Source organism: Brassica napus, chromosome A4 (genome assembly GCF_020379485.1).
Source record: "Brassica napus cultivar Da-Ae chromosome A4, Da-Ae, whole genome shotgun sequence".
NCBI lineage: Eukaryota > Viridiplantae > Streptophyta > Magnoliopsida > Brassicales > Brassicaceae > Brassica > Brassica napus.
The window spans coordinates 16,312,932-16,339,636 of record NC_063437.1 but is presented as its reverse complement, the minus strand read 5'-3'; the positions used below and the strand labels follow the sequence as shown (position 1 = coordinate 16,339,636).

The following is a 26,705-nucleotide window of genomic DNA, read 5'->3' as shown; positions in this document are numbered from 1 at the left end:
ACTCTTAAATGTATACTTAGAAAACTCTTCATGAATATAGATTTTGATAAGTAGCTTTTTAATTACACAGATTTTTAAACCATTAATCTAACCTATACTAAAAGGGTTATATGAACATGAGGGAGTGTGTCCACGTAGGACAATTAAATCATCCAATCAGAAGATTCGATTTTGACATGTCAAACAAATTCTTACTCTACGTATAATTAACTTGGGCCACTTCAACTAAGCTTAAAAACAATTTCAAGTTACCCATTTTATGAAAAGCCCACAACCCTTTCAACGCTAGATTGTTCGTCGCAGTCGAGCTACGACTCTTGCACGCACCCTTAACGTTCCAAACTGTAAGTTCATCCGTCTGCAAATCGCCTTTACGGTGAATTAATATCTACCCCCTCTAAATCATTCATTCCTGTTCTTTACTCATTTCTTTGTGAGATATGTTATCGTTCCACCTCCCTTTCTTTCTCTTCCTATAATATTCTCTTTGTAAATCTGAATTTCAACCAAAATCTAAAACCTGTGGAAGAAAATAAAGCTATGGCCATGAAATCTGTTCAATCCTCTTGCGAGTCTTCCACTGCTCAATTTTCCGTCAGACATGTGAACATTGAACATTGGTTCTATTTTTTTTTTTTTGGTCAAACTGAACCTTGGTTCTATAAATTCAGGTTATATATGATGAAGAAATGGAGTCCCGATGGAAATTTCAATGATCCTCGACGTTTGAATCATCACAAACAGACTACGTACTAATCTGTTGTGTTTGTTTCTTAGTGTCATTTGTTGGGTTATGTTTGGCCGCGAGAAAGAACGGGGTTTCTTGGGTGAATAATGCAGCGGTCCAGTCGCACCAGTGAAGAAGTTTGCCTTCAGACCCATCACTTGAATGGATCACTCTTGGAATCGTATCGAAGGAAACGTTGAATGATGGGTTCCTGCATTTCTCTCTTTCCCCTGTCAATATTGATTTTGTTGGTACGATTAGCGTTTTGTGACCAAATTTAGTATTTGCAGTTTGATTGTGGCTGTTAGGGTTGCGGGGCAGAGGAATTGAATCGTACCCGGAGCAATCCGATTAGCCTTTCGTCTTTTCATTATCGGCAAAACAACCTAAAGCGATCAAGGATTTCCAGAAGCAGTCTGCACATTGGACATGATGGTAAACAATTTTTTTTTTCATCTCTATGAGCGTAATACTTAAGTCATGGTGTAAAGGTAAAGATTGGTCTTTGTCATGTTTGTTTTGTGTTTTGTAAGTTTACAAATAGATATAATGTCACAGGCAATTGATGAAACAGTTGGGAAAGGCAAATCTGAAGAAGAAACTGAAGATCCCACTGACCAGGTTAGTTATTGCAATTTCAATCACAAGAACACCTTTCGTTTACACACCTTCCGACTTCTATCAAAAGTCTTCTTGCTACTATGTTAAAGGTCTCTTCTTTTAGTAATACCAATATAAATAAGTTTTTTTTTTGTTGTTTCTCTGTGAATGTAACATTGTAAATGTCTCAACTTAGTGTCAAGGTCGGAGAGAGAGTGCTTATACGGGAATCTTGGGGCAAGTGATAACTCTCAACATAGCTGACTTTGTTTACATAATCTTACCAAGTTAGTTTGGTCAGGGGAGATTCCAGTATCATTATGTCAGTGTGTACGGATTGTTCGCATACAAAATGTTAGTCTCTACACAATGAAAGAATAATATTGGAGTCTCCACTGACACCTTTGTGTATGCCATATTGTTCCCCTTTTCACTTGAATCAAATTAGCTAGCTATCAAATTGGTCTCAGCCAAAGAAAAATAAAACAGGGTCCACAGTCGGGTGAAAGGCAAGTGGAGTAAAGGATCAATGGAATTGGCGAAAGAGGATGGAAACCTTCATTATGAGACGGAGAGGTTAGATCCGAAGAACTTTTAAACTGAGATTAAGATCCTTGAGATATATTTAAGAAACAATGTTTGCTAACATAGACACAGACAACAGTGGAACAATCACATATGAAGAACTGAAGTAAGGACTATCCAAATTTGGATCTAGACTCACAGAGGCAGAAGTGAAGGAGCTGATGAATGCTGTAAGTTTTTTTTTTTTTTGTAACTAGGCTTATCAAATACACCCTATTTTTCTATTCCCTTATTTTTCTATAAAAAACTCATGTGTCTAGGGAATTCTGATTTTGGCTTATATTGATAGGGACAGGCTAATCTGACTGCATCGAGTTCATTACTGCAACATTGCTTGAAAGTATTGAGAATCTTCACAAAGCTGTCCAGAATTTGACAAAGACAGTAACAGGTAAACAACACAATTCTTCTCGGCTCTTTCCTTCTTTACCGTCATATAAATAAGTACGAGTCTGAAACCTTTGCTTTTGATCAAAACATTTGTGCAGATGCATTTCAATATACGAATAAGAAGCTGTGCTGGAGGACTATGGAATGGGAAATGATGCAACAATCAAAGAGGTTCCCTCAGATGACAATTCATCTAACGTGAGAAATTTCATCATCATCTCTGGGTGCCGTTTTTGATCAATGTCTTTCTCCAGCCAAGAGTGCTTCTCACGGCAGAGCTTCACTTTGATTGAAGAGGTATTATCCTTCACTTTTTTATTTCTATGCTCTGTTAATGTATCACATACTTCTCATGTTATGCTTTTAATATAGCATCTGCAATCTCTATAACATTATGGACGACCAGTATGCTCATTTCGAACTATGCATGACAGCTCTTACATGGGCTGTTAACAGAAGGTTACTGATATGCTGAGAGAATAGAATGACTCAATGAATCCAAGACGGAAATTGAACTCCTCACTAAAATACACAAACACTTGGTGTATTTGATAAAAAATATAATTAATTTTTCTGTGTGTGTTGTCGTATTATTTACAGAAAATGAAAAGTTATAAGTAGGAAAACAATTATTTTTAAATGTTAATCTCTGATTCAGAAACTATTGATTAATTGCTTAGGAGTTAGGAAAAAAAGGACAAAGTATTAAAAGATATTTATGTTTTGGTTTTGGGGTTTATATATTATGCAAATTGTTATTGAACACGGAGGATGAAACTTTTAAAAAAAATCAACTAAAACAAAAAACAAACATAAACAAATAAATTTCTAGCATTGCTTGATAAAGATAATGCATAAACAAAAAATAGTTGGTAATAGTATATACATATAATATAATATTAAAATATGTATATAATTTGTTTTATTGGTCTGTAGCATCACTCCATAAAGAGAAAGATGTTGAAAATACAAAGTAGTTGACTTATTATAAAATTTGATCAAAAATTTGGAATAGAAAGTGGTTATCAACCTTATAAACATTTTCGAGCTGTAACCAATGGCGGACCTGCTTAGGTTTTGGGAGGAGCAGCTGCCACCTATGATTTTGTGAAAGTTGTTTAAAGACTTTTTATGTTTGCTCTTTTTATATGTTATTTTATCGGGTGAATGGTGAAATAACAAAAAAAATTGTAAAAAGAGAACATAAAGAGATAGATAGGGAAAGGAAGAAAGATTGCTCAAAAAAAAAAAGAGAAAGGAAGAAAGAGAGAGATTTTGGTTGGTTACTTAACAAATTTGAATTATTTTTGTTGTTATAAAGTGTAGTTTATGTATTTTATACTCTGATGTCCCGAATGAAAATAAATTCTAAATTTGTCACCGGTTGTAACTTTCTAAAATTTAAAAAAAGTCACTATTGTACGTGTAAATTTTTTAAAATTATTGTGTGGTATGTAAAAAAATATTGTAGTAAAAATTCAGATTATCGAATATTATTACAGATAGAAAGAAAATTAAGTAAACATATCTGATATTTTACCTTCCAGTTTATCAATTAAAAATATTATGGCTTTAAGATAGTTATAGTGAAAAAGCATCTCATATTTGAAGTTGGAGAAATTTTTGAAGGCCATGTTACGTTTTTTTCTTTTCATATAATCTTCTAATATAGTGATTAACTTCATGACTTGGTAGAAATATGAGCCATCATCATAATATGATATAATTTAAAAACAAAAAATAAAAATTATGAACAATTAACTAAGTAAAATAACAGAAATAAATTTTTAAAGCTTCTGTTTAAAAGCTGAATTTCCCTATCAAAATTTAAAAATTATTGTTATCTTAAATTTTAGTTAAACTCTCACATATATTTAAGAAAAATATCCAAATGAAATATACGAAGTTTTTAACTCAATGTGACACAAATAAATTGATGATTCAAAAAAAAATTGAATTAAACAAAAAATACAAAGAAACTTGCAAAATATATTAACATTTTTAAAGTTATTGATCATAAATTATCCAAATGATCACTTGAGATATGTCATGATAAAATTAAAAAAAATTCCTATAAGTTTTAAATGAACAATTTCTATATTTTAAATTAGCTGATAAAGTAAAATAATTAACATATTGGTGGATCTATAAGAATTAACACATACTTTTAATTTTATTTTTTCATACAATACAATTAAATTTATAAAAATGATAAGAAGTTTAAAATAGAAATTAAATATTAGAATATAAAAAAAACATTTACATCATCCCACATGAGAAACAAGTAGAATTCTGCGAAAGAGAAGAAAAAATATTTTTTTCAACCTTCATGATCCTTATTGTCGTGATTTTTTGGTTTCATAAAATATAATCCTATTTTAAAACTAAAATTTTGATATATTAAAAAAATAGCATTAAAATAATATAATATTATTCATTTATAAAAAATAAAAGTACAAAAAATATTGAAGTATTAAATTAAAAATAATTAAGCAATTAAGCCAAAATAAAATATCAAACAAAGTTAAAAAATGTAATCCGCGCGTAGCGCGGAAAAAAACTCTAGTTATCATAATACCACATCATCAGTACATAATTTAATACACTATTACTTTAAAAAAAATTAGATTGTTTATTTTATTTTTTGCTGTATATCTAGGTTTTAGCGTTCATAAAATAAATAGCATATTTTCTCATGACACCACATCATCATTTCATATTTTCAAAGTGTGATACATCATTACTTTATATTGTTTTAAACTGTTATCTAGATTTTAACACTAATAATAAATATCATCCATTATTATTTTGATAATTAAAAATTGAAAATATATTTATTTATTAAACATACATTATACATTTATTTAAACAAAATTTAATTTAAGGGAATATTTATTTTTAAATAATGATACATTTATCTTTTGAATTATTAATGAAAATAACATATTATTATTTACTTTTAAATAATGAATGATACATTTATCTTTTGAATGATTAGATTAACATATATTTGGTAGTCCAAAACTGAAATATCACACATAAAATCCAAAACAAAAGTCTAATTAAATAGATTAGATAACCTCACAGTTTTTCGAAACACATGATCAAAAAGATAAAGGGTATTTTAATAACATTGTAACCAAATCTATTCTTTCAAACTTTTTCTCATACATTGACATTTTTAACATGAGATGTTATAAGGACATTCTTTGCAAACCCTTTTGCGCCAATATATGTTCCAATAACAATGACAAACAACTAAATCATCTTAAGAGTCAGTTTACATATCTTATGTTATATAATAGCCTTGGGTGAAAGAGTTTCTAAAACCTTTCAAAAACACAACATACATGGAGAATAAGATTCTTGGCTACACAAAACAAAATTAAATGGTCAAAACCACAAGAACATCCGGAGTAATAGGGCTCAAAAGCTATTTTAGTACAGTACAGTAACACGTGGAGAAAGCAGATACATTGTCTCCAAACACAAAACAAACTCAAACACCACTAGTCCCAATCTTAAGAGTTTTGCCAATCTTGAATCTCATGTCTCTTGATGATCCCCAAACCGAATCCATTCATATGCTTAACAGATCATCAATGTGTGTTCCAGAGTTTAAAAGCAACAATGACAAGACGACCTTCTCACAGATTTTGTTAATCACATCCATTGGCTTGCTCTTAGCCCTTGCACTGCATTACCGTCTCAGGAAGATACGTCACTCCAAGAACATCCCTCGTCTCAGACGGTCTCACAAACACAAAGGCCATGAGAAGCTCGAGAGATTCTCTCACTACGTTGGTAAAATCAATCTACATATTATCCTCTTCGAATTCTCCATGATCATATACATTTTGATGCATCACCATAAGGACATAATGTTGTTTTGTGTTTTTTTATTTCTTTCTATTTGTTGCAGTGCGTCAAATGGGATTCAAGGACAGGAGAGAATGTCCTCATCTCTGCAAATTAGCCAATGAGTACATAAGGAAATCAGGTTGCTGCGAGGAGGACATCTACAGCTTCTTCTCTGAAGAGCCTGATGCTGATTCCCTCTTCATTAAACTCGTTGAGGAGTTTGAGAGGTGTATTCTCAGTTACTTTGCTTACCACTGGAGCCATGCAGATCTCATGATCAGTCAGGTAACATAAGACACAAACAAAACTTTTAAGATCCGAGATTTTGGAGGCTGGCCATTTAGTGAAAGTTTTAATAGAAATAAATTTTACAAATTTGAGAACTTATTTCTACGAAATATTTTTCAAAAAAAAATTGTGGGTTATAGGCCGATGTTTCACTTGGCAATGCCGAGGACCGGCCTTGATCCTTAGTTGTTAACATGGATTTTGTTACAGATACTCAGCGCTGATGTTGAGCCTAAAAAGAAGCTCAAGCACATTGTCATGGCTGCAACAAGGTGATCTTAAACCAAAAAAATATATCCAGATTGTGTTCTTCTTTGGTAATTTTCCTAAATGATTGTTCCTTGGTTGGTATAATAGGGATCAGAGGTTTGAGAGGGTGACTAAGAATCTAAAAGTGGCAAGAGTGTTCAACACATTGGTAGAGGAAATGAAAGCAATGGGGATAGCATCTGTTGATGACTCGGAATGTACAGAAGTAATGGCTCCAGTTGCACACAAGGACAGAAGCCCTGTTCTACTCCTTATGGGTGGTGGTATGGGTGCAGGAAAGAGCACTGTTCTTAAAGAAATTCTCAAAGAGTAAGTAAAAAAGGTCTAATATATAAAGTTCATTTAGATCTATTCATTTGCCTGTAAACATGGTTGTGTGTGTGGTTTGGGATCAGACCATTTTGGGCAGGAGCAGATGCTGTGGTGATCGAAGCTGATGCTTTCAAAGAATCTGATGTGATATACAGAGCTCTAAGCTCCAGAGGCCACGCTGATATGATCAAGACTGCTGAATTCGTAAGGTTCTTTGTTTCCAATAGTTCCCTATGACCGTAAGACGGCGCGGTGCCGTTCTAATAGTAATAAAAAAGTACATACATATGTAGAGTTTTTTTGTTACTATTAATTGCGGTGGGATCTGAGGCGTTACCATTTGGAGACACAAGGGATCAAATCAAGTTTTAGTAACTCTTCCAGTAAATATATATATAAGAACAAATAACAAGAAACATATTACCTTATGATATTGAATAATATCCACAAAAATGTTTGAAACTCTTGGCAGGTTCACCAATCATCAACAGATGCAGCATCATCACTACTCGTTACAGCTCTCAACGAAGGGAGGGATGTGATAATGGATGGAACACTCTCGTGGGTACCGTTTGTGGTACAGACCATAACCATGACAAGGAATGTGCATCGCCACCGTTACAGAATGGGAGCTGGCTACAAGGTTGGTGAAAACGGAGACGTGATAGAGAACTATTGGGAACGCATAGGGGAAAGACAACAGCTGCAAGAGGATGGGAAGGAGAGAAAGCCATACAGGATAGAGCTGGTTGGAGTTGTGTGCGATGCGTACTTAGCAGTGATTCGAGGCATTAGGTGAGAGCTGTTGGTTTAACTAGTTCTCAAACAAGTGTGTGTGTCTGTTCCTAACATAAGGTTTATGCAGGAGAGCAATAATGTGTAGAAGAGCGGTGAGGGTGAGATCTCAGCTGACATCTCACAAGAGGTTTGCAGATGCGTTTCTTACGTATTGCAACATAGTTGACAATGCTAGGCTTTACTGCACCAATGCTCTTGAAGGTTCACCAAAGGTTAGAACTCTGACAATGTTATATGTAAATGAAGTGTGAGAATCCATTGTGAGACTATTGTTTTTTTTGTGTGCAGATGATAGCATGGAAAGAGAAGGAGAAGACATTGCTAGTGGATCCAGAGGAGATAGACTGTCTGAAGAATGTAGGGAGGCTAAACGAGAACGCAGAATCAATTTACGAGCTGTACAGAAGACCAAACCCTGCCTGTGAAGCTGGATCAATATGGAAAGACATTGTGCTGTCTCCTTCCAGGTTCAACATTCAGCAAGAGCTCAAATACTCAATTCAGAAAGTGGAAAGATTCAAACAGTGTCTCCAAGATACACCAAAGTCAGAAACAGAGCAAAGTGATGTACTTTCTTCCTAGCTTTGTTTCATTCTATGTAAGAGATGTGTTAAAGGTACCAAATGCATCATATGATTCAGACAAAAGGTACTAATCTCACCTTAAAACTTTCCCAAGTTTGTTGTTCTTAAAGTAGACCAGTTCCTTCAAAGCATAGTATGTTGTCTGCATTATAACATTCAACAAGAAATAAGCATGAACACATTGAGACAATGCTCTAGATTCATACAAGAATCAGTTCAGGCAGAAAGAACTAGATGATCATTAACCATATAACAAGCTTAAAGTAGACCCGTTCCTTCAAAGCATAGTATGTTGTCTGCATTAAAACATTCAACAAGAAAGAAGCTGAACACATTACTATAATGTTCTAGACTCATACAAGAATCAGTTCAGACAGAACTAGACGATCATTAACCATGTAAGAAGCTTAAAGTAGAACTTTCAACAAGAAAGAAGCTAAACACGTTGAGACAATGTACAAGAATCAATTTAGACAGAAGTAGATGAACATTAACCATGTAAGAAGCTTCATTAAAACAAACCAACAATTACAAAACAAAGGGTTTCAAGAAGAAACCAGAAACAACGAAAAAGTAAAAAAAAAAAAAGCTTCTTCAAGGATGATTCAAATTATACAAGACTACCCTAAAGAAGCTAACCACCATCACAACCATGTATTCAATCTCCCCCCTCATTCACTACCCTAAACCCCTTCTTCTTCACTTCTTAACCTTCCTCGTCGAAGCCCTTTTCGCCGGAGACTTAGCCTTCACGCTCTTAGCAGCCGGAGCCTTCGCCTTAGCCGTGGCCTTGGCCTTCTTAGTTACAGCCGCCGCCGCTTTCTTAGCAGGAGCAGCCGCCTTCTTCCCTGGAGACGTTCTACTCGAAGTCCTCGCCGCTTTAGCAGGTCTCTCTTTAGCCTTAGGCTTAGCCGCAACAGCTTTGGTCTTTGAAACAGCCGCCACCGTCTTTGTCTTCGTCTTTGGTTTAGGTTTAGCAGCGACTTTAGCCTTTGGCTTCACAGCTACAGCTTTGGTCTTCTTGGTTCCTTTAGCTGCCGGTTTAGCAACTTTAGCCTTCGGTTTAGTAGATACGGTTGCCTTCTTAACCGGAGCCGGTTTAGGAGCAGCAGAAACGGCGGATGATTTAGCAGAGGGGAGCTTGAAGGAGCCTTTGACTTTGACTAGCTTCCCGGAAGCGACGAGTCTCTTGAGATTGACGAGGAGAAGCTTCCTGAACGTAGGGGGAAGCGACTTCTGCTTCTCCTCGATGAACTTCTGAATCGCGTATTGGCTAGATCCGGTTCTCTCCTTCAACGTCGTGATCGCATCCTTAATCATCTGCAAAATCGATTCAATTCAAATTAAACCAAATTCAAAAACCGAATCTGAAATTCAAAATCGAATCTAGATCGAATCGAATCTGATACCTCTTCGTAGGTAGGGTGAGATGAAGAAGCTCTCTTCCTCGGAGACTTAGCTGCAGGCTTCTTCTTGGGAGCTGCTGCTGATTTAACTTCCTTCGTCTTCTTCGCTTTACCTCCCTTCGCCGCCGGTTTCTTCTCACTCGCCGGCGCCGTCACCGTCTCTTCGACGTTGGTTGGAACGGTTTCTTCCTCTGCAGACATTTTTTTTCTATCTCTCTACTTGAAGAAGTTTATGCGATTGGATGATGAAGACGAGAGCTTCGGAAATGTTTATATAGTCAGATGTGTAGTTTCTATCTCTTCTCTGATTGGTTGTTAGAGCGAGTACTCGGATCGGTGTTGCTGCTCAGGTTTGAATGTTAGCCGTTGGATTTAGTGATATCGACGGTGTGGAGATGAGGAGTGTGGGTGTGAGGATGTGGAGGTTAATGAATGTGGGATAGGTGCTTTTGGTGTGCTTTTAGGTTCGATTGAATTTGTCATAACTTGAGTTATACTTTATGAAATTTAATTTTTCTTTTTAGAGCTTGTAGATAATTCTGTAAGGTTTCGTTTGAATGTTTACTCGTGTTAAAAGGATTAGTATTGGGTGAGATAATATGTTGTGAAGCAAGGTTGGTCGAAACTGTGGTTTGTTTTGATAGTATTAAGGTATATTTGGTTTTATGGAGAATGCTTGTGGGGAGATTATGAGTGTTTGTATTCATTGGAAACTAGACTAATCAAGGAGTGTAACGAACCAAGAATTGTTGAAATCGGATCTTGTTTTGGTGGAAAATCAGGGTATTGGAGTCGACCGAAGATGACCATCTTCTAGTATGTGGTAATGCCACACACAACTTTGTTGCATGTGTGATGTGTCTACCTTTTAAAGAGTCTCAGCTAAATAAACCAGAGATTTATGTATTGGATTCATTTTCATAAATTAATTACATCGTGTAATGATTCGCTATAATATATTTGTTATACAAGTTATATTTACAAGACTTGGTTTCACAATAATGATGATGTATGCAACTATGCATCGCATCTATACCTTCTAATAGCATAGAAGTCGTTTTATTATCGGTAACAATATATATGATTCTCATTAGCAAACACATATCTTTGTAATGAATACAAAATTCAGATCTTACGTTGCTTTACCTTTTTATCTACCACATAGTGATCTAACCCAACTAAAATCAAAAACGAATAAATTGACCTAAACTATATTTCATCCAGTAACGATAAAGAATTTGTCTATAGACAACCAAAGTTGAATAATTCCAGATTTACATTTATTTTTATAAACAGGGGTACTCTTAAGAAAAAAGCTTCAATTAATATATACAATACTAAGCCGCTAAGCAAGATAAGAACCTTTAATTAATCTCCCTTTCGTGAAAGTAAACGTGTTAGACATTCCACCAGTCTCTCATCCGATTATTAACTGCGTTCTAATGGTTTACTTTCGGATGTCGTGCAGCTCCATTTTACGATTACCAATAGAAGCTAATGTTGGTTTCAAGATACTCTCAAGTCCTAATTAACAATATAACAATAACCAGCCATTAACAAACATGCAAATTAATAACAAATGAACTTCTTTCGCTGTGGGTCTAGTAACGAGCTAGTATATGGTTGATACAAATGTCAATTTGTTTTCAGTTTATCGATATACCGGACATGCTAAGTTGCTAACAAATTAGAGTTATGCTCCTGATATCCTTCCATAACTATGCTCCTGATATCCTTCCATAACTATAAAAAAAAAAAAACTATAAATCTATATATGCTAACTTTTTAGTATCATCTACGTACATATGTTTAAGAATATTATGACTAGCTTGATTACTTGGATTACTTGTCAGTTGTCACCGCCCCTTATCTATATAGAATGAATAGATGATTATCCACTGTCCACACATGTCATATATTCCTAGTGCACACGCCAAAGTATTTACAGAATATTCAAAAGATTTATGCAATTAAGTTTGCACGGCGCTATAACTGTTGTTCGGACTTTAGGACTTCTGCTATGGCTCGCATTACTTCCGAAGTCGAGTCCAATAAGAGTGATGTTCAATGGTTGGTCGGTCTAGCCAGATGGCGCCCTGAAGGTTTACTGGGTCAGGTAGCGATTTGAAGCTCTAGGAGCTCGGGTTCTCCTCTTCCGGTGGTTGTTCGAGTCTCGTAGCCGCAGCGGCTAGGATTGGCAAAGCTGCGCGTATTTGAACCCAATCTTTTGGAGCAGCTTTGCGGGTAAGCCGATTTCTACCAAGGCGTGGTCTCATATTTTATCAAAGGCTTTAACTCGTGTGGCAAGGCTTTAACTCGTGTGGCAATGCATCCTCGGCCTAGTTTCAATGCTTCCTGAGCTAGTAAACCATCTGTTCACTAATGTTAAGGCATGTAAATCATTGGGGTTGCTTCTTCTTTCCCTCTTGTTGTTGCTTTAGGTTTATTTTCGATCCGCTACTTGTTTCCTATGTAACTTCTGTCGCAAAGAAAATTTGGTATAAAATTTAACATTTACATCAAAAAAAAACCATGAGATACGGAGACATATATAAGTCAGGTAAGAACTTGACATGATGTTCATATCTTCAATTAGTACTATTCATGCCTTAGCATGGCTCCGGATATAAATTTTCAACAAAATTGAAAGAAATCATGGCAAAAAAAAAAAAAAGAAAGAAAGAGAGTAGACCATTAATTATCTTTATTCCTCGAATTTAGACTAATGGGAATTCAAGTAGTGTTGACACTCTGTATGTAAATGGACTTCTCTAGATTTAGGCAAATTAATCAAAATTTTGTTGCAGTGCTTGCATGTTAAGAGCCATGAGAAATGATAGGTTCAATCTTTTGTCTCCATGCAAAATGTCAAATACCTACGACTAATGGGCTCGGACCACTAGTCCATTATTTTCATGTCTTTTCCAATCGGTTTTTGGACATAAACAAGTTCGTTATGCACATAGTAATATTAGTTATATATATGCACTAGTGATATCAGTTAAAACCCCGTGTTTTGATGGAGCCATCAGTGCTTGGATAGAAGTAGAACCATGAGAGAAATGAGGATGATTAGTTTAATTTTCGTTCGCACATACGTAAAAGGTACTTTCAACTTAATGTCACCTACCCATGTTTGTTACTATATCAATAAGATGATCTTCAGTATTTAATTGTTATTATGAAAATTATTGTTCATATTCATCTAAAGATGATTATCAAAAAGAATGAAGTAACTACTGATAATATATATGTTTTATTTAGGTTGATTAGATTTTGGATCCTAGGATACTTTTTTCCCTTTTTTTGGCTCGTCACCGGAACTTGCCTTTTTTATTGGAGTGTGGTTTGGTTGGGTTTTTGATTCTTTTTCTACGGTGGTGGGCCGGTTGCATTGAGAGTTTAATACTCGATTCCCAAGTTTCCCTTTTTTATTATTTGGTATCTATATTCTTTCCTTTGTGGTCCCTCTGTTTCCTTTCTTCAATAATCCCAGCTCTTCACCAGTCTCCGTTTCCTTTTTGGGTTTCCTTGATTGCTCTATATTTCCTTTAGTCTCATGTATTCTCTTCGAATAATCTCAGAATATTGCCTTATTAATGGCAATTATTGCTCATTAAGTGCTGATTTAGCTCCCAAGCTCTCTTTACGCTACTCCCGTAATTCCATCTCTGGACGTCCGCCACCGCTTTCAATGTCGGAAAATCTTCACGAAGCTATTGGGGCCATGAGTATTCGTGATGATGACCCCATTGATCTACCTGACAACCCATGTTTCTCGGTCTTCGAGGAGAACGCCACGAGTCTTCTGGGTCGTCTGCTCAACCCATCCTGTCAGCCAATGGATGAGATGATAGAGGCGATGCCTCGTGTTTGGAGGGTGTACAACAGAGTTAGAGGCATAGCTCTTTCTAATGAGCGCTTCCAGTTCGTGTTCCAAAGAGAGGAGGATTTGTTAACGGTGTTAAACGACAGACCATGGTCCTTTAACCACTGGACGATGCTGTTGGATCGTTGGGTTCCGGTTCCTCCGAAAGATTTCCTGACCACAGTGGATGTCTGGATTCGGATCAGTCGGATACCAATGAATCACTATAGGCTGGAAACGATGGATTTCTTAGCTAGTAAGGTGGGAAAGGTTCTTGAAATTGCTTATGACCCAAAGTGTTCACAAAAAGAGGCTTTCATCAGGGCTCAAGTGAGATTGGATATCACCAGGCCAGCTTTGGAGAAAAAGGTTCTAAATCTTCCATCAGGGGGGCAAGCCGTGATTGAGTTTGATTATGAAAAGTTGAGGAAACGTTGCTTTCACTGTCTTCGGTTGACTCATGAGAGACCCGACTGTCCTTACCTTCGGGAGAAAGTGAGACCAGTGGTTAAAGAGGTGGTCGTATCTTCTAATGGTGGAGCTTCAACTCTGAAAGCCCCTGTATTGATTGGCCCTCCACCAGGACCTGCGGTGCCGCCTGGTTTCTCTCCTATGTTTCCACAATTGACGGAGGAGGAACGTAATGCAGCACTGCAGTATGTTTCTCATAGTGATCCGACAGAGCGTCAGGCCCGGATCATGCGAGTGCAACAATCTATCACTGACAAAGGCGCAGTTGGAGCTAGGCAGATGCCATTGATCTCGCATAATCTTGAGAAGGGTAAAGGCCATGTTTTTGGATATGAGAGACAGGGTAAGATTGGTGGAGACGAGCTTTGTTCAAGTAAGTCTATGCCCTTCAGGTTGTCTACTGGTTTGGTTGTTAGTGGTGGAGCGGACGATCTTGAGGTGTCTTCATCCTCCTCTCCTGTTGGTCCTACGGTCTTCAGGATTGGTTCATCTACTATTAACCATCCTTCCGGGACCAAGAGTGATGGGAAAAAGTTGAGAAGACGCCCGCAGAGGTGGAAGAGGCTGAGTCAGACAAAAGCATGTGTTGCGGGTGATGGTCTTGCTGAAACTGGTGTAGTCCTAAAGCAATCAGCCTTGGTTATTCATGGTGAAGATACAGTTGTTTCTGCTGGGTTTTCTAAAAGGAAAGCGGTCATGGGTGTGGGTGATCACTCTACAAAATCTCCAAAAATCAACCCCGATACGGTGGCTTCCACTTTGAAGCCGCTGCTCCCCCAATGAGTATATTGAGCTGGAACTGTCGAGGAGCTGGAAGCACCGAGACAGTTCGTTACCTCCGGAAGCTACGCAAGATGTATTTTCCGGATTTTTTATTTTTAATGGAGACTAAGCAACGATTTCGGTATATGATGGGTGTGAAGAAAGAATTGGGGTATGATAATTTAGTCACTGTGGAGCCTGTTGGTTTGAGCGGTGGCTTGGCGGTTATGTGGAAGAAAAGTAACAAGGTGAATGTTCTGTTTCGAGATAAGAGAGTGATTGATATGAAAGTGGAGGTGGGTTCTCTCAGCTTCTTCTTGACTTGTGTCTACGGTGACCCTGTGGTGGCAAGGAGGAAAGTTGTATGGGACTATTTAGCAAATATAGCAGTAAGGAGAGATGAGGCATGGATTCTTACTGGTGATTTTAATGAATTGATGAGCAATGAGGAAAAATTAGGTGGTGCAGTGAGGAGTGAAGCATCCTTCTGGGATTTTAGGAACATGGCTTCTTCCTGTAAAATTCGTGAATTGAGAAGCTCTGGGAACCGGTTGTCTTGGGCAGGTATTCGGGATAAAGCTTGGGTTCAGTGCAGACTGGATAGGAGTTTTGGAAATGATGAGTGGTTTAATTTGTTTCCAAGAGCTCATGTTGAATACCTTAAGATGTGGGCGTCAGATCATCGTCCCTTATTGATCAGTTTCTCTCTAGAGAATGAGGATTCTAGTCGGGGCAGGTTCTATTTTGATAAGCGCATGATAGGAAAGGCTGGGTTTGAAGAGGCGGTCAGAAGAGGCTGGCAAGGAAGTAATAGCTCAGCTGACATTGGTATTCTGGAAAGAATCGCAAGCTGCAGGAAGGAGATGGCAAAATGGAAGAAGTCAGCAGGCGTGAACTCAAGAGATAATATCTCTCGTCTTTCAAACTCCTTGGAGGCAGAGATCGCTCTACTAGACCCTGATGCCAACAGAATGAAACAGTTGCGGTGTGAGCTGTCGATTGCCCTTAGAGAGGAGGAGTTGTTTTGGCGCCAAAAGAGTAGAGAAGAATGGCTTCGTGCTGGTGATTTGAACACGTCCTTCTTCCATAACAGTGTCAAAGGCAGGAAGATTAAGAACAGAGTCCTTATGCTTCTTGATGAGGATGGTGTTGAACATTTTTCGGAAGGAGCTAAAGGTCATATAGCGACAGAGTACTTCCGTGACCTTTTTATGAGTTCGAATCCTCATGACCTGGATTCACTCTTTGAAGGTTTCCATGGAAGGGTTTCTGAAGAGATGAATGTCTCTCTAGTTCGTCAAGTCACAGATGAGGAGATAAAGAGGGCTGCCTTTGCGGTTAAAGGTAGTAGTGCACCAGGAGAAGATGGCTTAACTGGGGTGTTTTACCAGAAGTTCTGGCACATAGTTGGTCCAAAACTTTCAGAAGAGATTCATGAATTCTTTCGCTCTTCAGTTCTCCCATCTGGGTGGAACCATATGCAGATCAGTCTCCTTCCGAAGGTTTCGAATCCAACCTGCATGAAAGATATGAGGCCTATCAGTCTGTGCTCGGTCCAATACAAGATCATCTCTAAAATCTTATCGGAAAGACTGAAGGTTTGCTTGTCGGAGGTGGTATCAGACACGCAAGGTGCCTTTGTAGGTGGGCGTTTGATCACTGACAATGTCATAATAGCCCATGAGATGGTACATGGGTTGCGTACTAATGCTTCGATCGCCTCTGACTTTATGGCTGTGAAAACTGATATGTCGAAGGCATACGATCGAGTAGAGTGGAACTTTGTGGAGACTTTACTGGAGAAGTTGGGCTTTGATGGGATTTGGATTCGTTGGGTGATGGCTTGCATCTCGACTGTGTCCTATACAGTTCTTCTTAATGGTCGTCCTCACGGTTTCATCAAACCAGAACGTGGTATCCGTCAAGGAGATCCTTTGTCGCCCTTCTTGTTTATTCTCTGTGCGGAAGCCTTGGTTGGGACCCTTAACAAATCTGAAGCGGATGGTAATCTTCAAGGTATCAGATTGGGAGTGGGTGGTCCTGCGGTTCATCATCTGTTATTCGCAGATGACAGTCTGCTGCTATGTCGAGCTAATGTGGCGGAGAGTGAGGAGCTGGTCAAGTGTTTGAAACGGTATGGTGAGGCGTCTGGTCAGCTCATCAATCCAACCAAGTCCTCCATTATCTTTGGAGCACAAGTACCAGAGGAGGTCAAAGCGGAGATAAAGGTGGTGTTAGGGATCGAGAAAGAAGGTGGTGAGGGTACTTATTTAGGATTGCCAGAGTGCTTTAAAGGCTCAAAAATTGAGTTACTTAACTACATCAAAGAGAGGTTACAGGCGCGGCTACATGGGTGGTTTGCTAAGTCTCTGTCTCAAGGCGGAAAAGAAGTTTTGATCAAATCTATTTGTATGGCTCTGCCTATTTACGCAATGTCCGTCTTCAGGTTACCAAAGACACTGTGTGAAAAGCTCACTAGTGTCATGCGTGAATTTTGGTGGAGTAGTGGAGAATTAAGGCGTAGGATATCGTGGGTTTCTTGGCAGCATCTGTGCAAAAGTAAAGAGGAGGGTGGCCTTGGGTTCCATGATATAGAGAGGTTTAATCAAGCCCTTTTGGCTAAACAAGCTTGGAGGGTGTGGTCTAAGCCAGAGTCTCTTCTCTCTAGAGTTTTAAAGAGCAGGTATTTCAAAAACGGTTCTTTTCTGGAGTGTGGTATGGGATCACGTCCCTCATATGCGTGGCGAAGCATTCTTCATGGGCGTGAACTCCTGAAAGAGGGGATGGTTAGAGAGATAGGGAATGGCAGAGATACTAATGTGTGGGCAGAGAAGTGGATTATGGATAAAGTTCCAAAATATCTGATGTATAGAGAGGATAGTACCATCGACCTCACGTTGACGGTTGCTGATCTTCTGTTACCAGGATCTTCTTCGTGGAATGAGGCTCTAGTGCGTCGCACGTTCATTCCTACTGATGCTGAGATTGTTCTTAAGATCAGGCCTAATTTACAGAAGCAAGACAGTCGTAAATGGGGACTTACTAGAAATGGATGCTATTCTTCTCAGAGTGGATATAGATTCTTGGATACCTTGCGCTTTAACAATGGTTTGCAACAAGGTCTTCCTCCGGTGGAGAAACAAGTATGGAAGAAAATATGGAAAATTGGAGCTCCTAGTAAGATAAGGCACTTTTTATGGAGAGCTTTATCAGGTGCTCTTGCAGTGAAGGAAAGGCTTAGATCCCGAGGTATTCAGTTAGATACGACGTGTTCTGTCTGTTCTAATGCGGCTGAAACTATCTGTCATGCCTTATTCACTTGCCCTCGGGCTCAAGAGGTATGGGTCAAGTCTAATATACGACTACCTAATGGAGGTTTTTCCAGAAACTCTGTTTTCCTGAACCTGCATCATCTGGCTGTCTCTAATGGTGGTTCTCGGAACACTGAGCTTAATGGTACTTTCCCATGGATTATTTGGGAAATCTGGAAGGCGAGAAATGCTCTTGAGTATGAAAAGAAACAAACAGGTTCAGAAACAGTGCTTAGTATGGCTACGGAAGCTGCGGAGGAATGGAGACATGCTAACTTCAGAGATCCTTCAACGTCGTTAGAGCCACCAGTGTCATTGTTCGGAAATAGGTCCACTCAGGGTTGGCAGCCTCCACCTTCTGGCGTCCTCAAGTGTAACATTGGTGTATCGTGGAGCGAAACTCAATTTATTACTGGGGCGTCTTGGCTTCTTCGTGACCATAATGGAGCCGTCCTCTTGCACAGCCGTCGTGCTTTCTCGGGGGTTTCTTCGCACATGGAAGCTGAGTTGTTGGGTTTTCATTTTGCAGTTGAAAGTATGAGGTCTACCCATCATCGAAATATTATCTTTGAATCTCATTACACCCTTGCCCGTGATGCGCTACTCAACCCTGCAATGTTTCCAAGATTGCGCTTGGTTATAAATGAGATCCTCTCGTTCCTTCCTGGTCTACACACTTGGCAGATGACTTATGCGTGTGAAGCACGCAATCGTCCTGCAATGAAGATAGCTGATAGTGTTGTTCGTGACAGGAGGTTCTCTTCTTATATTGCGAGAGGTGGTCCTAGTTGGTTACTAGCACAGTTGAATGCTGAAGCGGTGAGTAACTGAAGTCATTGGTGTGGAGTATGGTCTTTATCAAGGGTTTCTATACCCTTGCACCCCTCCATTATGCTCTTGTCTCTCTTCTGATGGGTATCTACTGATTGCCTATTTTATTTGTCTTATTATTCATGTGTTGTGTTATTTTCCCGTTTCCCTACAAGCGCTCCTCTTACCTGTTTGGGGAGTTGCTTGTCACAATCAGTTATGTGTTTGCAATTGGAATAAAAAGTCCAGCGTTAAAAAAAAAAAAATATATGTTTTATTTACCAAAATTAATGAATTTGATCATTTCCACGGTGTACACACAAAAAACAATTATTCGTTCCCTCGAACAACAATGATTTAGTGGGAGAAAATAAAGATAATCAAAATGCAGGTTATAGAATAGTACTCTAGAGGCGTATAATAAGAGTAGTGATGGAAATGTTCTTGAAATGGTATTGGTCGACGAGCAGGTTTGCCCTTAACCAAAAAAGGATCCTTAATATGGTGTTTTAAATATTAAAGCATGTAGATTTTTTTCAAAACATTCTAAAACCATTAACTAAACTTCGATGTCATCTTGTTTTTTTTTAATTGTAGTAATTTGTGTGTTTACATGGAAATTATATATATGCTCAAGTTGAAGAATATATTATTAATAAACACTAAAATGTTCTCAAAGAAAGTCAAACTTTCATCATCAATGCTTTTCAATTGATGGATTATCTTGAAGAATCTAGGACCAATCTTCATCCTTTTAAAAGTTTTGAATTATAGTGAATAAAAAAATTATACTTTAATTATTTACCATTTATATTTGCAGATGTGATTGGTCATGTACTCATGTATATAGCGAATGTTAGACCAACGCAGAAACTTAAAACAAAGATCTTGTTTTACAACTAGATTTAGAAATAAACAGTGACAAGAATGTAATAATTTTCATTTGACATGTACATTATGGACCAACTTTGCCTAAAGGTGATCGACTCCACTGAAGAAAACAATGCACCAACTGTAATATATGTTGTTAAGTTTGCATGCATCAAAAATTATAAATGTAAATTTATAGTTTTTATGTTTTGATACATTATTTTCCACAGAGATAAGCCATGAAATTCTAATATTTTGATATACTTATATCCAAAAATTAATGACAATAAGAAATTTCTAGAACACTTCCATAAAGCCTATGACAGCATAATCACAACCAAACTATCAATATAAGTCTAGCTCAATTATCTACCATGATTTGTAAATCACAATACCAATTTTATATCAATCACATGGGTTGTTTATTTAAAGAGAACACTAACATGTTAGCTGTTAGAAGGCATTACTTGCGTCTCTCAACTCCATCTCAAATCAGCTCATTTGCAATTTATTAACTTTCAAAAGACATCCTTAAAGAAAATCAGATTCTAGAGTCTCATTTGGTTGAAAGGAGATACCATAACTATCAGAATCAGCTTATAAATGTAAATTATCGTTTAACTATTACTTAACAGCATCTCTAAAATAAAACTTATTTTTCTTTGAAAATGGGATAACTTCGTAATTGGGCTGAATTTTACTCAAATTTTACTCTATTTTAGAGTAAAAATAGAGTAATGAACAAAAGATAAAAATATTGTTCTATTTATTGAGTAAACCTTTTGTTTATTTTGTTATAAAATAGAAAATTTATTGATGTTGAAATATTTTTTACTCTAAATTCTATTTTGGAATCAAATATATAGTATGCTTGGAAATGCTATGAGTTAAGTCACATTGTGTTGATAACTATTCCCACAACTCAAGACACGCAGTTTTCAAGAAACTGTCGAGTGTCGAACAATACACAAGTACATTTCAACAAATCAATCAATAACCTAATCATTCCACTAACAAGACTCAAACACACCGTATCAAAAATAAACACATTCCGAAGGCTTAAAAAAAATACATACTTCGAATACTTGGGTCTTTCCTTCCAAATTCACAATTAATAAATAAATAGATAGTTTACAAAACTTTGATAGAAAATTTTACCAACAAAAAACTTTGATAGAAAAATTAGGGTGCGCAGTTTAAGATATGTAAGACGCAATAGGTGCTACATTCTATAATAAACAAAGACACAAAGTAGACCTCATTTGGCATCGAGCCATCCACACAAATAGACGTTACTACTTACTACATCGTCAGGATGTTTCCAATTTTATTTTATTTTTACCACCAGGAGACATCTCTTGCAAGAAAACCCCAACAACCCAAATGGAATTAGCTTCACGTTTCTTGAGAAACACTTTTCCTGGCCACTTAAATTTTATTCTTTCAATAGTTTTTCCAAGATTCAAAGATACAACAAAAAGTAAAACAAAAAGCACACGTGTGTAGTGGAGACAGTTAACAGGCCATTTCATTACAAGTGTAGTTTTCAACGGAAGTAACCGTAGAGTTCCAAGTAGCAAATGCAAAAGTTCCACGGAGTTGATGTGTCTGCGGTTGGACCGGTCAGAACCAGCCTGAAAAATCTGAAGGGAAGTAACGCATTTGCTGCTGTGATTGGCCACGATGCAAACTGACCAGCCTTGCACATCGTTTGGTCGTTCTCGTGGACTCTCAAGTCCGTCCATGTGTTCCCATCCATTGATCCCTTCATACCCCATCAAGAAGACACATATAATCTTCCTTAAGCAGCTTGTCTTAACAAAGACGTCAAGTCTTATGCTGAAAAATTTAGATTAAGGTACCTGAAACTTCCAAGACCTTGCGTATGCTCTTGACCCGTCTTGTCTGAACGTGTAGTAGTTGCACATAAGCTGCATCCCCACAATACTCAGCCATGTTAGTTTCTTATATATGGAACTAAAAAACACAAACTATTTTGCTTCTAGTCTGTGAGAGCATGGTTTATGAAGTTCTTAAACTGCATCAAACAGAGGAAGTGATAGAAAGAGAAGTTATGGAGGAGACCTGGTGATCTTCGCCTAAGTCCACCATCCACCAGGAAGATATACGTCCGTCTTCCATTCTAGGCCCTGCAAAGGAAGTACCCTGTTGCCCAAAAAAAAGAGTCAAAATCATATGATTTAAAATTGGATAGTTCAAGCCAAGTTCCAATCATATAAGAAGAACAAGCTTTGGTGGACCCATACCACATATGTTTTTGAAGCTAAAGCCTTTGGATCAGTGAATCTAGAAGTGGGGCTGCTTGATGTAATGATGATTTTCTGGAAACATCGAGAAATTCAAAACATAAGGAACTCTCGCTCCAGTAAAAAATTCATTGTTCTTGTAAAATGACTTCAACAAAAGTGAGATGAAATTGAGTTTAAACCTTTGCGAGAACAGGGTTGACCCATTGATGACTCCCATAAGATGTACCAACAAAGTGAAGCACACCATTGCTATCCCCATCGCGTATGTACTGAAGCTCCTTGAAACTCGATCTCCGGTGTTGGAGCCTTGAACTAGAGATGAAAGCTTTAGTAACTGACTATTCTTACGTCGCTGGAGATGTTTATAATCAAAAGATACATGACTATTTAATTCTTACGTCGCTTCATTTCCTGGGCATGTCAATCTAGAAGCCAGAAAACTAGCAGCCTCCTTTACCTGTACACAACAACACACAATAAGAAAGGGCTTGGAGAGAAGAAAAGTCTTGAAAGGGGACACAAAATGTTACAAACTTACAAGACGATTGAATACTGGGATTTGTCTGCTTAAGTTGCTGTTTCCTAACTGCAATATCATTAAAGCATAGATGACATCAGTATAATCAATTTAACAGAAAATGTTATAAGTTCATCTAGCACAAAGGGTCAGGACTCAGGATCTGCTTTACCTTCTCAAGCAACTCGTATGGCAACAAAGAGAAGCGTACATGAGGCAACAAGTCATCAAGTGACTGAAGTCTTTCTTTGAACAAAGTTTCTGGATTAGAATAGTTCATTAGCTCATCTATTTCTTCCCAACGCTGTGGCTCCTCAGCTTTCATGCACCACATTAGAACAGCATCAAGAATCTTCTCCTCAGATGTCACTGTTAGATCTACAGACTGCAAATTCAGGAATTATTACATGTTGCAATCTTTTTTACATGCCATAAAAGGTTGAGACATCATTCATCATTCTTCTTGAGAGGTTATAATAAGATTAAGAAGGTTGGTGCAAGAGAAAACACACCTCAAGAATATCACTGAAAGTGGCCTGATCTAACAAGACAAAGTCCAAACTCGCTGTGGTACAGTAGTCAAAGTGCATGGAGAACTTCCTCTTGCACATCTCCTCAATGAGTTTACATGATGAGATAGACGAAACCACTTGTAGAACTGAGCATACAGAATCCTGCAACAAAAGTTCTGAGGTTAGCTTTCACAAAACGCCCAAAATTGTCTGCTTCCACGCCCAAAATTGCATAAAAGAGTTATTCTTGTTGTATGATCTTCTTCCAAAAAGAGAACACCCTCCCTGCATGTAATATATACATGGAACAATATTAATATTTCGTTTCTTTTTCTTTATTTTTTCAGAAGGCTGAAGCCACAACTCCACGGCTCGTTAAACTCTCTACCATACAGAACCCATATTGTAACAGATATAACTGGAAAAGAAGAGCAACATGATAGCAAAAGAGAGAAGCATCATTTACTGAAGAGGATTGTGAAGAAAAAATCACCTCGGAGAGGCACTCTAAGAGCATTTTGCAGCATTCTTGATGAAGTGGAACAACTCCAAACCGGTCAGCTAGAAAGAGAAGATGGATCAAATCGGTTCCAAAGTTCACAGTGTCTTCCATGTTCAACTCTCCGCTATACATGAAGTTAAGCATAGCCTTGAACGCTTCTGGCGACACATCGGTTAAGTAGATCGTCGACGAGTGGCTTTCACTCATCCCATTTGTAAACATCTGTATGTTCATTGAGAATGAGAATCAAAATTTTCATCAACATCAAAACTGTAACCACAAAGAAATAGTTTCTCACCTTTGCAAATGCAACACTCCAGAGACTAAGAATGACTTTGTGAGATTGGAAAGTGACGCCATGGTCACTGAGACAGATCTTTACGTCACTGTACTCGCCGCTAGAGTAGAACTTCTTCAGCTTGGCCACGTCAGCAGGGAAAGCAGTTGGGAACATAAAACCAGACAAGGGCTGAGAAATTGGACATGATAGCTCAACTCTTTCACAGGGGTCAGATACTCTCTCGCTTAGTTTTAAACGGTTTATATATTCTTCACACTGTCTCACCAATGGCATCACTTCAAAACTAGAACTTAGATCCCTCAATGGAGCAAGTTCTGATTCCAAAATCTACATAAACAAAAAGTTGAAGAATAGCATGAGGAAGGTGAAGAATCTCCAAACTTCATAACAGACGGTGAATTCTAATTTTACCACAAATTTGATATCACTTTTCAAATTTAGCTTCAAAGTTACCTGAGTTCGTCCTGTATAGATATACTGAAGAAGAGCATGAAGAATGGGATACGAGACACCACGAAGTTGAATGACATCTCCACTCAAAGGAAAGCTACCTGAGGCTTGTAAGATAGCCTTGTGAGCAGGTACATCCACTTCCTCATCACCAACAAGAAAGACCGTATCCGATAACTCCCAGCTCTCTAGAAAGTTACCAAGCCCCCATTGTTCATAATCATAACCATTCCCTTCCTCTTCCACCTCATCTCCTTTAACTTCACGGTAATCCACTTGCTTCCACAGAGAGATACGATCACGCGTCACAGGAAACACACTCACATTCCTATACCCAACGTGCTTATCCCAGCTGCTCAACCCAACGTACTGCACACTACAATTAGGCTTGGAGTCCTGCCACTGAAACACCAGGTTCTGAAACGGATACCGACCTTTCCCAATGCTCACCAACCCATCATAGATACTAATCCAGTAACTCTCAAACTCCAAGGAACAGCGACAGAGATCAGAAGCCTCCTCGTCCACCACAGACTCCCCATCGACCTGAATCTTCAGCCTCCGGTTCCTGTTGCTGCCGATGATGACAATGTAATGAGGACTGTTGTCTTTCTTGTAATGGTAATGCTGGCTCCCCACGTTCTCTCTGAACACCACGGTGACGTCGTTGTGAGCAAAGGCGTCAAAGGCAACGCAGCCTCGGCCCGGTTCACGGAACTTGAGATCGTCGCTCCAAGCGCACTCGAATGGTGCCACGGTTAGAAACTTGTTCTCCTTTGCCGCAACCATGTTTCTACATAAAAGACTCAGAAGCAATCAACCTCTATTTATATTTTTTTTTTTTTAAATAAAAAAAAGGAGAGAATAGGATCCACTCATTCAGACATAGATCAAAACCAAACAAAACTCAACCCAGATCACACAAAGTTAAGATTTTTTTCAGACAAGCTATGTTTTAAGACAAGATCATAGCTTTTTTTTTTAATTTTAATTTGTGAAGAAAGAAAGGTCTTTTTCAAAAAAGATTAAAGAGAGCCAGAAACTACTAGAAAACCAACAACTTGGCGGAAAATATCTGAAACCCATTTATATCATCATACAACTGGCGACATACCCCACCATGAGCTTCCCTCCGCCGTCAAATCTCCACCACAACACAAAGGTTGTAATTATAAATTAAAAAAAAAACGAGAAAAACGACGGTGGAGAGAAAAGGAAGAAGAAAAATATCAACAGACAAAGATTAAATAAAATATTTTTAAGAGGTGGAGGAGGATAAGGGTTTACCTTGTAATCAATCAGGGGTGAGTCATGATCGTGTAAGAGATCTAATCCTTTAAGATTTATAAACAGAAAGTGCCAAAACTGGAAAGTAAAGAACCGTAAACGATGAAGAAGAAGACGATATTTGATGATTGATTTGATGAGATATTTTGTTTTTTAAAATATGCTATCTTTGTGAAGATTAATGGGCCATAAACATCAGAGTATAAGGCCCCATCATAACTCGAGGGTTATACCATGTTAAGTGAGCTTTTGATTGTTCCGACAAAACCTTTGTTAAGAAGCATATATTATGATCAGTACCGTTTTAAGTGTTGAAAGAACATTCTATTTTGTAACTTTAATCAAAAAGTAGTAATCTAATTTAGAGGTGGACATTTAGATTCAATTTCCGGCTCGGTTCAGTTTGATTAACCCAGTTCGGCTAGGCTTATGATGAAGTTGGTTTAATTCATGTTGGTTTTAATTTTTGCTCAAAAATGTATTTCGTTTAAAAATAATTTACAAAATATAAAATAAACCAATGATCATTAATATTTCAAAAGTAAAAAAAAAGTTATGAAATTTTTGTGGTAAAAACATAGGTTTAAATCAGAAAGTAACAGTACTAAATAAATCGTTAATATATTCAGTTACACTGATTAAATTAATACATTGGTTTCTTAGTTTATTTTAAATAAAACCGAACCGAATCGTTCGGGTTGTTACAAACGTCAACTTAAATGATTTGAATATATATTTTGGTTTGGTTTACTTCAATTTGATTTGGTTCGGTTCTGTGTGCCACCTCTAGTATCCATAAAAAGATGCATCTTATAAACTTTTTGTAGTTTGTTAGAATCACTACGAGACATAAGCTTGAGAGAAACAAAAAGAGTCTTGACAAATCATATGTTTCGTAATCCTTAAACCAAACCCAACAACTGCGGTAAACTCTCTCGCAAGCAAATCCACAC

General features: G+C 37.7%; 4 protein-coding genes across 6 annotated transcripts; 2 read left to right on the top strand and 2 right to left on the bottom strand.

Annotated features, from left to right (window-relative positions):
- Positions 1 to 5,604: 5,604 nt before the first annotated feature.
- LOC106350570 (calmodulin calcium-dependent NAD kinase-like) lies at positions 5,605 to 8,589 on the top strand. The gene is made up of 8 exons (XM_048777883.1): positions 5,605 to 6,106; positions 6,225 to 6,448; positions 6,662 to 6,723; positions 6,809 to 7,030; positions 7,117 to 7,237; positions 7,506 to 7,828; positions 7,899 to 8,043; positions 8,120 to 8,589. Exons 1-8 carry the CDS (start codon positions 5,851 to 5,853, stop codon positions 8,411 to 8,413), a joined length of 1,647 nt encoding a protein of 548 aa, XP_048633840.1. The 5' UTR covers positions 5,605 to 5,850; the 3' UTR covers positions 8,414 to 8,589.
- Positions 8,590 to 8,905: 316 nt separating this feature from the next.
- Positions 8,906 to 10,084, bottom strand: LOC106348386 (histone H1.2). Its single transcript, XM_013788119.3, has 2 exons — positions 9,825 to 10,084; positions 8,906 to 9,735 (listed from the first exon to the last, which is right to left on the bottom strand). The coding sequence occupies exons 1-2, from the start codon at positions 10,020 to 10,022 to the stop codon at positions 9,115 to 9,117; spliced, it is 819 nt and encodes a 272-aa protein (XP_013643573.2). The 5' UTR covers positions 10,023 to 10,084; the 3' UTR covers positions 8,906 to 9,114.
- Positions 10,085 to 13,515: 3,431 nt separating this feature from the next.
- Positions 13,516 to 14,943, top strand: LOC125608221. The gene has a single exon (XM_048778200.1). The coding sequence runs from the start codon at positions 13,516 to 13,518 to the stop codon at positions 14,941 to 14,943; it is 1,428 nt and encodes a 475-aa protein (XP_048634157.1).
- A 6,385-nt stretch (positions 14,944 to 21,328) lies between these two features.
- On the bottom strand, positions 21,329 to 25,976 carry LOC106348387 (BTB/POZ domain-containing protein At2g30600). 3 transcript variants are annotated; one of them, XM_013788121.3, is made up of 13 exons: positions 25,753 to 25,976; positions 24,469 to 25,258; positions 24,013 to 24,342; positions 23,706 to 23,936; positions 23,213 to 23,374; positions 22,873 to 23,085; positions 22,722 to 22,769; positions 22,582 to 22,640; positions 22,363 to 22,495; positions 22,181 to 22,255; positions 21,999 to 22,079; positions 21,776 to 21,844; positions 21,329 to 21,678 (listed from the first exon to the last, which is right to left on the bottom strand). In XM_013788121.3, the coding sequence occupies exons 2-13, from the start codon at positions 25,252 to 25,254 to the stop codon at positions 21,460 to 21,462; spliced, it is 2,406 nt and encodes an 801-aa protein (XP_013643575.2). In that variant the 5' UTR covers positions 25,255 to 25,258; positions 25,753 to 25,976; the 3' UTR covers positions 21,329 to 21,459. The 3 variants fall into 3 exon arrangements, with proteins under 3 accessions (XP_013643575.2, XP_013643574.2, XP_048633839.1); XM_013788120.3 differs by lacking the exon at positions 25,753 to 25,976 and adding an exon at positions 25,580 to 25,737; XM_048777882.1 differs by lacking the exon at positions 25,753 to 25,976 and adding an exon at positions 25,580 to 25,597 and having other exon boundaries at positions 24,469 to 25,261.
- Between the last annotated feature and the right edge of the window lie 729 nt (positions 25,977 to 26,705).